We start from the raw sequence: 10,699 nt of genomic DNA on the forward strand, positions 1-10,699 counted from the left end.
GATGCACCTAACAACCGAACTGTTCCCAAATGGGCTCTACTCTGCTTGGGAAAGGGATCTTGAAATTATTGTGGACAGTTCTCTGAAAACATCAGCCCAATGCTCAGAAACTGGCCAAACAGATGGTTAGGAATGATTAATCGGGGAACTGAAAACAAAGCAGAAATGGATCTTGAGGAAGGGTAATCTGATATTTGAAAGCTTGTCTAAATCTATCTGAACCATACAATTGGTCCAATAAAAGATATTGTGAACAAAAATCCTTGCCAAAACAGAAGAGGTTATGATGCCACTGTATAAATCCCACCTTGAATACCTGTGTAGTTTTGGTGTCCCCCCCCCCTCCCCCTACATAAGATAGTAGTGTTACCACTTGTATCAGTATCATAGAATCGCAGAAAATGAAGGTTGGAAGGGACCTCAGAAGGTCATCTAGTGCAACCCTCTGCTCAAAGCAGGACCAGCTCCAACTAGATCATTCCAGCTTTGTCTAGCCAGGTCTTAAAAACCTCCAAGGAAGGAGATTCCACAACTTCTTTGGGTAACCTGTTCCAGTGTTTCACTACCCTCCTAGTGAGAAAGTTCTTCTTAATATCTAACCTAAAAGTTCCTTGCCGCAACTTGAGACGGTTGCTTCTTGTTCTGTCATCTGCCACCACTGAGAACAGTAGCTCCATCCTCTTTCGAACCCCGCTTCAAGTAGTCAAAGGCTGTTATTAAGCCCCCTCTCTGTCTCTTCTTCTCTAGACTAAGCCCAGTTCCTTCAGTCTTTCCTCATGACTCATATCCCCCTGCCCTGCACCATTTTTGTCACCCTCTGCTGGACTCTCCAATTTGTCCACATCCTTTCTGTAGTGGGGGGCCCAAAACTGAACACAGTACTCCAGATGTGGCCTCACCAGTGCTGAATAGAGGGGAATAATTACTTCCCTTGACCTGCTGGCAACACTCCTATCAATGCAGTCCAGTATGCTGTTAGTCTTCTTTGCAACAACGGCACACTGCTGGCTCATATTCAACTTATTGTCCACTTTCACCCCCAGGTTCTTTTCTGCAGAGCTGCTGCCCAGCCAGTCAGCCCCCAGCCTATACCACTGCATGGGATTATTCCATCCTAGGTGCAGGACTTTGCACTTGTCCTTGTTGAACCTCATTAAATTTCTTTTGGCCCAATCCTCCAATTTGTCTAGGTCACTCTGAATCCTAGCCCTACCCTCCAGTGTATCTACTATTCCCCCAAGCTTGGTGTCATCTGTAAACTTGCTGAGGGTGCACTCTATGCCATCTTCCAGGTCATTGAGGAAGACATTGAACAAAACCTGGCCCACGACCGACATTGAGCCATTGATTACTATTCTCTGATCCTGATGCTTCAGCCAGTTATGATCCTTAGTTGAGTACAAAGACCATTTAAATTATCTCATCTTCTTCATTTACAGCTGACCCTCTTCTGGTTGCCTTCACTCTGTGGCTTTAGTCCTAGTTAAGGTGATTTTTGACTGCAAGCACCTTGGGCATTGTTTACATGCTCCACTCATTCTCAAATATGACTAATAGTGTTTAACCCTCCTCAGCTTCCAAATCTTAATAACATTTTCACAAATGTGAAACAAAATGCAGATTGTGTGCATACAAGGCACAGATCATCCTCTTGGCAAAATGATGGGCAAATGAGGTCAGGTTTGCATTTACCCACTTTTTACCTCATCCTCTCATTTGTGTATAGTATCTCCTCTCCTGCAGGAAGTTTTTTTTTTTATATAGCTTTGGCAAGATCTCTGCTATGAGTAAAACTTGGTCCCAAGGTCACAGCCCATTCCATGTATGCTGTGAGCTCCTGAATTGTACTGATTTTTTTTCCCCTTACCTTTTAAAAAAAATGCATTTTTTTTTCTCCCCACCCTCCTGTAGCTGCTTACATAGTGGTAGTTTACAGTGGGTGTGTCTACATGTACAATTAATGCCGTTCAGATTTACTGTGCAGTAATTTCCTGCACAGTAAATCAGCCCTGGGGAGGCGTCTACATGTTGCACCTTGGTGGGAACAGATTTGCTCCTTATAGGATTAAGCAGGTCCTAGCCTGCTATTGCCCTGCTCTGACTTCCTGCAGTAGTTAGGGGCAGCTGCAGGCTCTGAATGCAGCTGCCCAGATGCCAGGGGTCTCTAGATAGGGGCAGACTGAGCCTGACAGGGGTCTCGGGGGGGAGGGGGGGGACGGGCATGCTGTCTCTGCACAACAGCCTCTCCCCAGACCGGCACTCTCTTCTGCCACTTGGTTTGGGTCCCAGGCCACTCTCCCTAGGGTCAGGGACTCTGCCATTGCTGGTGCTGCCTCTGGCAGGGACTTTGGGTGCTGTTGGGTCTGGGCATGTACCCACAGCAGGGGGACACGGTACCCAGAGACCAGGCAGCTGTAGGTAAAGGTCCTGAGGCTTGGGCCAGTGGCCTGTGGGACCGCTGGAGGTGGCACACACCCAAAGCACAGGGGCACAGTGCCCAGGGTCCAAGAAGCAGTTGGCAGAGGCCTAGGGGTCAGGCCAGGGCTCTGCATTGCTGCTGCAGCCAGCATGTGCTCATCACACCAGCACACAGTGGCCAGGGGCAGGCATCAGCTTCCCTGGCTTGACCCCTGGAGCCAGAGCGTCCAAAGGCCAGCTAGGGACCACTAAAGTGCTGTCTCTGCCCCATAGCTGGAGGGATTCCCAGCCATGTTGCTCTGTCCCTGGCAGGAGGCTGGCCCCATGCTGGTCTGGCTGACTGGGATCAAATGTGCTCATTAGCCTATATTACTGTGCAGTAGCTCAACACATGCTTACTAGGGGTGTGCAAAGCGGGCCCTATTCGATTTGGATTCAGCCCAAATCGGGGACAGTAATTTGATTCGTTGATTTGGATCACTGTCCCTAATTCGATTCAGCCAAATCCGAATCTGAAGATTTGATGCTGATTCAAAGAATCAGCGATTGGGCCATAGACACAACTTTAAATGTTTTTTCTACATACCTCGAGGTACCAGCGCAGCTCATGAACGCTGCGATGCTGGGGCAGATGAAGCCACTTCCGGTACTTCTGATCCACTTCTGGGTCTGCCAGAGATCGGCAGCGGGGGGAGCCCGGGTGCCCCCCCCAGACCCAGGAGGCACCAGTTGTAGAACTGGGGGGGGGGGGGGTGAGGGGGGTGGTGCAGGGTGGGCTCCCCCCCCGGCGTGCTGTTCGGTGGACCAGAAGTGTTTCTGGTCCATTTCTGGGTCTGCTGCTGAGCACATTGAAGAGCACCCCGCGCTTCTGTGGGATGCTCCATGCGCTCCAGCATCGCAGCATTCATGAGCTGCCTGCTACCTAGAGGTATGTAGAAAAAACATTTAAAGCTGTGTCTATGTCCGAATTGCCAAATCTTTCCGAATCTCTGAATCGATTTGGAGGGTTCCAATTTGATTCAGAGAGATTAAAGGGTCCTCTGATTCAATTCAGATTTGAGATTCAGCCACCGAGTCGGGCCGAATCTCCACTGAATCGAATCGGGGATCAAAGCTTCGCACAGCCCTAAATTGCTAACATAGTGATGCTTTACTGAACAGTAGATTAGTCTACTGCACAGCAAAGCATCTTGTGTAGATACACCCAGTGAAACCTTGCTGCTTAGAATATACATTAGAACTTCTTTTTCATGAAGGAGAGGGGAGAAGAATGGAGGGAGCCCTGCATTTAATTAACATTACAGATGAAGGGCTAAATCCTGCTTTATCATTAAGACATTTAAGTGCCACTTTTATGGTTTTAGGCGTCTAAATGCAATTGCATTTCACCCAGCATGAATTTCATGATCGTGGATAACTTTCTTGCTTATCTCCATTTTTACCCTTGATGTCTAACCAGGTTGGATCTTATCCTACTCCACGTGGTCAGAAGCAATACAGCCACCAAGATGTCTAATTCTATCTGGCCTGCCTGAAATTGTAATCCAGTGTCACTGGCAAAGCATATCAGTTTTACAAAAGACTCCTAAACTGCAGTTGGCAAAAAAACAATAACTTGTATGATTTGGCTTACATAATGGTAACAGTGCTGCTGGTATCCAGTAGTTTAATGGCTAAGGCATTGGTACAAGACACAGAAAACCTATGTTCTGGGAAGAGATTAGTAATCACATCCCAAAACAATAGTTTAACCACCAAGCTTTAGCCTAGGCAGGACTGATATCACTCTCCTCTCAAAGTTAGGCTGATTGGTAGTGAAAAAGGAAAGATTTGTGATGTCAGGAGAACAAGCAAAATATAGGTTGACCTTGAGGTCTGATGAGGAGAATGGTTTGGGAGGGAAAGAACTCTTGCTTCCAGTGCTGTTTGTGCATTTTACGTTAAATAGTCCTGGGAAAAATGCATAAATGTCACTGGGAGCAGAAATCCGAATTCTTCATATGGTGCATCACCTGCTGGAATACCATCCCAGGGGGCCTATTGTATAAGCTCACACTGCACTATTTGGAAATCCTTTAAGTTACAATACTTCTAATTGCTGTACTTCTCCATGCAGGAAATGCCTGTTGGAAGACATCCAGAATCCTTAACAGGAAGGAGTGTGTACCTGTGTTTGGAGAGGAAAAGAAACCCTGGTGGATCACTAGTAGCAAAACTCAAGATCTCTGACTTTCCTTTCAGAAAAATAAAGCTCACACATGTACCATATTCAGCTTTCTTCAGCCTATTTGGCATTCCTCACAACCCCAACCTTTTAGGACCCTAGCCTACTTTCTCATTTGTCAGTTCTCTCCTGAAATTACATTATGACTCCCAGGCAGAGGCATAGCAAGGCAGGTCTGTACTGGGGCAGTTATCAATGCACAAGGCCATACTGGCTCCTACCATACCTATCACAGCAGTACGGTTGGCTGCTGCTGTGGGACAACTGTGATATCTGGGGCTGGTGCCCAGGTTCCCTGCTCCCAGTTATCCTATTGCTCTCAGGTCCTTTTGGCAGTACTTCAGCCTGGCCAGTTGTTCCTCATTTTGCATCTGTGCATTTGATTATTCCTTACTAAATGTAATATTTTGTACATATAATTTCTTTGTGTTTAGCTCAGACCATTTTTCCAATTGATCACTTTTAACCTGAATCCTGTCTTCCAATGTGTTTTTTGCCACACCTATCATGGTGTCACCCACAGATTTAATAAGAAAATTCAATTCCACCCTCCAAGTAATTAAAGAACAAATTGAACAGTACTGAAACCTAGGTAGTCTCTTGGGGAGCTCTGCTTGATGACTCCTTCCTGCTTTACATTAAGTCATTGATGACACCTTATAAGACATCAAGGATGGCCTTATTATTGTCCTGTACCAGAAGAACTGCAGGTTAATTAGGAGCAGCTATTGAGGGATTAACTCCTTTTGTGTTGCTGGCAAGATTTTTGACTCGCATCATCAGAAATCATCTCAGCTCCTCTGGAGACTCTCCTGCCCAAAGGCTGGTGTGGCTTCTGTCCTAGCAAATCAATAATTGACCTGATGTTTATCTGAGAGAGCTGCTGGAAAAGTGGAATGAGCAATGCAGAGAGATTTATGTGGTGTTCATAGATCTAATCAAAACATTTGACAATCTCTCAAAGCATGTTATGGGATCTAATGTCAAAACTAGGACATTTTCAATGCCTATTGTCAATGTCAGGAAAGCTGTTAGCTTTTGTAATGATATGAAATGGTTTGTTTCCATTGCTAATGCACAAACCTAAATTTTGGCATCACGACGACTGTTAGAAATGACTGTATACTAGCTCTTGTCCTCAATATTGTGTACCTTACTTTTGTCCTTCATGATGCCTTTGCTAGTGTCTTCTTCCTTCCATCTCCTCCCAAGTCTTCAGAAGGCAGTATAGAAGATATGGCAGGCTGTTTTTTCTCAGCAGATTACATTGAAAGTTGGCACAGAGTGATGGGTTGATGACTTTAAGCTGGTGAATGCTGGCAGATAAGAGTCAAGCTGAGCTGAGCTGCGCTCTTTACAGTTAAGAGTTAAGCTAAGCTGTAGCTAACGGTTATGGCCCTAAGCAGAGCCTGTTGACAGTTGAACCCACAGATCAGTTGTGAAAAGGTTGAGCTTATGAACATTGCAAATCCTTTCAGTATCCATTGACTAAAGGAAACCTCAGTCTTCCAATACCTGGGAAACATGGAACTTGCGGATAGAGTGTGTGATGCAGAAGTATGGAAGAGGACTTCATGTGCTTCTGGCAACTTTTCTGCCTTGAAGTCTTACATGGCAAAGAAGAGGCCTTATGGTGGCAACAAAGATCTCAGTCTTTAAAGTGATGATGTTCTCCTGATTCCTTTGTGTTAGTTACACAACTTTTGCAGTTGGAGAAATTGGGCTAGATTTCAAACTGATATTATGGTGCAGAGGGCAGGAGTCCCCTCAGAAGCCCACTGCCCCTCCTTCCCATGGGAGATACTGCTCTGCTGTGAGAGGAGGTCCATGTTAAGTGTCCCTGCCAAAGCCAGGATAACCCTCCCCTGGCCCTACAGCTGACACAGTTTTATATGGTGAGCCATGATCTATATCCCTTAATGTGGTGGCAGCTGCAGTGCTAGAGAGTAGTTAAACTGGCTTTTGGTGGTGACCCCTGCCACCTAGCAGTGGCAGCATCTCCTATGGGATGGAAGGGTAGTGGGCTTTTGAGGGGGACTTCTGCCCTCTGCTCTATACAGCCCAAGTCTCGAGGCCCTGCGCCTCCATTCTGGTGTCTTCCTTTATTAAAGGCCTGGGGCTTATGTCCCAGTGACCCACCCATAGTTATGCTTCTGTCTGAGGCTAATCTGGGGAATCTGCTGGTGGCAGAGGGTATAACAATGAGGAACTACACAGAACCAGATCATTCTACCTGAAAACAGAGATCCATAAAGTAGGGCTTCACTGGCTAAGGTACATATATTGCATGTGTGATGATGACCAGACCACAAAGAAGTTTTTTGGTGGGGGAATGAATGAAAGTGCATAACTTACTGGTAGACTATAGCAGCATCAAATCTGATCTGAGGAAAGTCAGTTTGCTTGACAACTAGGTCCTAGCCTCTGACTGTGGAATGTGGCATGCACTAGCTAGATGTGTGGGGTGGAAAATCAAAAGAGAACTTTTACAAGCATCTGCTGAGAGAGACAAGTATTGACATCTGCAAAATCCTTATTGCTTATGCTAGAGGTCTAGTCAGTTTAGTTAAAATGCATCAGCAATATTGGGAGCAGGGGCCAGGATCTAGGTCTCTTTCCGTTGTGGGGGGTGACACTTAGCTGGGCTACAGAGATACATTCTCACTTGTCTGCTGTCCCATAGGCCTCAGGAATCTTTTTATTCTTCCTATTAGCTCAGCTTTAAGAGAAAGGGGTGCAGGTTACTCTCAGTCTAGTTGAGCCTACAGCATAGTGGTTAGGGTACTTAGCTAGGATATGTAGGTGCTAGATCTCTGATGGGGGATGGGTGGGGGCTAGATCCCAGGTCTCCCATGTCCTAGTGCACATGTTTTTACCATTAGCCAATTTATGGAGAAGGATTACCTACTTTATACTGAAGGCAATGCTGTCAGGTAGCTGCAGTCATTCAAGCAGATATCTCCCTGCTCAGACACTGAGACCCACTAAGACATCTGTATCTTATGGTATCAAGATCAAGTAGAACTGTTACCAGATGGAGGCATCTTAGCAGTTGGTTAAGATTTCCCACTGAGAAGGGAGAGCTTTGTTTCACTAGGATCCATCCATAAAAGCACCTAAGCACCGACTCTTGTAAAGGGAATGCCTTGTGATTCTGTAAAGCAAATAGTATCTTCCTCCAGCGGCTCTCAGTACTCTCCATTCAGAGAACAAAAGAAATATGCACCTCCATGGGCAAAATAGGATTCTTCCATTTGCCCAGGAGCAGGAATATACTTGAGAGGATTTCCTTAGGAGTGTCTGTGCTCCATTTCCTTTCCAGCTGGTCCCTACTGAAGTGCATTGTGGACTAAGAGCTTAGAAACTGCCTCTGACATATATCTGATGTAGATGAACAGAAGTTGAGCTGCATCTGGGGGTTGTGGCTTGCTCCCATCCAGGTCGCAATCACCCTGGCTGATTTTTCTGACTCAGGCCCTGATCATATGTGAGAATATCGCCTGAATTAAACACTAAAACAGGAGTTCTAAATTCAATCTCTTCTCAAACTCCTTTAGTGAATTTATTAGGTCCTAGTTTTGCTTCCAGTTGCCAAAATAAATGGACTGAAAACAGTTCTCACTACAGGGTATTTCCATTTTTGTAATCCTTCCTCCTACTGTGGTCCACACACTTATGTCAGTGTCTTGCCATATAGCTCCTCCCCACCCTATTATTCCAAATCTGTTATCTTGATCTGCAGTTCAACAACTTCAATCCTGATCCACAGTTCCCTTGGTATTCTCGCCGTAGCCCCCACAGCTCTCCGACTTGGGTCTGCGCTATTTTCCTTAGCCTCTTCCCCTTTGCAGCAGCTGCAGTCAGTTCTGGGAAGTTAATCTTTAGCAGCTTCAGTTTTATGAGTGCTGCAGAGAGAGCGCTTTTTACATCCTAGCTGAAACTGGTGCCAAAGCCCCACTCAGTGCGGCAGTCAGGAGTCCATTTCCGCTCACATATTTCTCCCCTCTGCTACCCTAAGGTTCTCACTCCTCTATGGAGCCCAAAAGTGGGGAGAGGGTCCCATGTGTGTCATTTTGTGTGTCATTCTCATCCCCTTATCACTGGCCAGGGACAAAAGGGAAGGTTATCGCCACAGGTGATTGCTTTGGCCTTGCCCGTGATGGATTTATAGGACTGGCTGAAAAGTGAGCTTCTCTCATTTTCCCTCATTCTTCATCTCCTGTCACATTGCTGCTGAGGAACATACTGTGGGAATGTGGAGAGAGAGTTCTGTCTCCTGGGTCTGTGAAGCATTTGCTGCAGCAAGATGTGTGTATGTTATCAGGTCTACACTAAAAAAAAAAAAAGGTTTACTACCATAGCTATGTCAGAAGTTGTTTGTTTGTTTTTTACTGACATAGTATACTGATTATGAGCCCTAACAGAGATGCAATTTTGTGCAAGTATCATTTATTTTGTTTCATGATGTCTACCTAATATTGCACAATAAAAAGTACAATAACAAGTACAATCAGTTCAACTGCTTGCAGTCATTGTAATTGCACCCGGATGAGGAGTGTGTGGCTGTGTTAACTATACCATATCAAAATGGTAAAACTTTTAAGTATAGATAAAGCCTTAGCAGGAGTGAGAGAGAGAGAGGGCAAAATCATGTTGCTCCACCTCAGCTAGAACAGTGTTTTCCAAACTTTTGTAAGTTGAGCATTCTTCAGAAAAATGAAACCATTTGCTAGGGGTGTGCAAAATGGGCCCTATTTGATTCGGATTCGGCCTGAATTGGGGACAGTGATTTGATTCATTGATTCAGATCGCTGTCCCTGATCCAATTCAGCCAAATCCGAATCTGAAGATTCCATGCTGATTCAATGATTGGCCGCCGGAGGATTCTGGGTGCTCCCGCAGACCCAGGAGGCACCAGTTGCTGAGCCGGGAGGGAGGGAGAGGCTGGGGGGGGGAGCTGCACATTCTCCGGCAGACTGGGAAGTGGACCAGAAGTGCTTCTGGTCCACTTCTGGGTCTGCTGCCAAGCGCGCTGGGGAGCCCCCCGTGCTTCTGTAGGACGCTCCATCTGCCCCAGCATTCATAAGTCGCCTGGTACCTAGAGGTATGTAGAAAAAACATTTAAAGCTGTGTTTATGTCCAAATTGCCAAATCTTTCTGAATCTCTCTGAATGGATTTGGAGGGTTCCAATTTGATTCAGAGAGATTAAAGGGTCCTCTGATTTGATTTGGATTCAGATCCAGCCATCGAATCGGGTCAAATCTCTGCCAAATCGAATCAGGGACCAAAGCTTCGCACAGCCCTACCATTTGCACACAATTCTTGTGTGTGTACCCTGAACACAGCTTTTACGTATATAATTCAAGTTCTACATATTTTCATTTATATGTTGGCACGGTACCCCTTTAAGGTTTGCTGAGGATATTTCTTATAATATACTTCCTTCCTTGCATGTTTTGAAGAGTAATGATATAGTTAACAATGCTGATATTTAAATTGTCACCTGTGGTAAATGACATGTTGTGCATCATATCAAGCAATGTTCCTGTACTGGAACTGAAGTAGGTACATTTTTTTTTTTTTTCAATGAAAAAGTGATGATCAGTTTTAACTTGTGCTTCTCCATTTCTTGAAACCAGTACAATTTTACTGTATAATGCGATGCTGCGGCTAGTAAAGCGACCAAAACACTGGCTTGTATCCATAGATGCTTCTCAAGCAAATCCCGGGACGTCATTCTCCCCCTGTACTCGGCCTTAGTGAGGCCGCAGCTGGAGTACTGCGTCCAGTTTTGGGCTCCACAATTCAAAAAGGATGGGGAGAAGCTTGAGAGAGTCCAGAGAAGAGCCACACACATGATCAGAAGTCAGGGAAGCAGACCCTACGATGACAGGCTGAGAGCCCTGGGGCTCTTTAGCCTGGAAAAGCGCAGGCTCAGGGGTGATCTGATGGCCACCTACAAGTTTATCAGGGGTGACCACCAGTATCTGGGGGAACGTTTGTTCACCAGAGCGCCCCAAGGGATGACGAGGTCGAATGGTCACAAACTACTACAA

The 10,699-nt window shown here is 45.7% G+C and overlaps 1 protein-coding gene across 1 annotated transcript in view; it reads left to right on the forward strand.

Moving 5' to 3' along the window:
• Positions 1 to 9,148, forward strand: part of CASP2 (caspase 2) — a 62,695-nt gene extending 53,547 nt beyond the window's left edge. Inside the window, exon 10 of the mRNA XM_019500556.2 lies at positions 4,535 to 9,148. Coding sequence (XP_019356101.1) covers positions 4,535 to 4,744 — 210 coding nt within the window. The 3' untranslated portion in view covers positions 4,745 to 9,148. The remainder of the gene's footprint in view (positions 1 to 4,534) is intronic.
• Positions 9,149 to 10,699: the final 1,551 nt, after the last annotated feature.

The sequence above is a fragment of the Alligator mississippiensis genome, chromosome 4 (genome assembly GCF_030867095.1).
Source record: "Alligator mississippiensis isolate rAllMis1 chromosome 4, rAllMis1, whole genome shotgun sequence".
Classification (NCBI taxonomy): domain Eukaryota; kingdom Metazoa; phylum Chordata; order Crocodylia; family Alligatoridae; genus Alligator; species Alligator mississippiensis.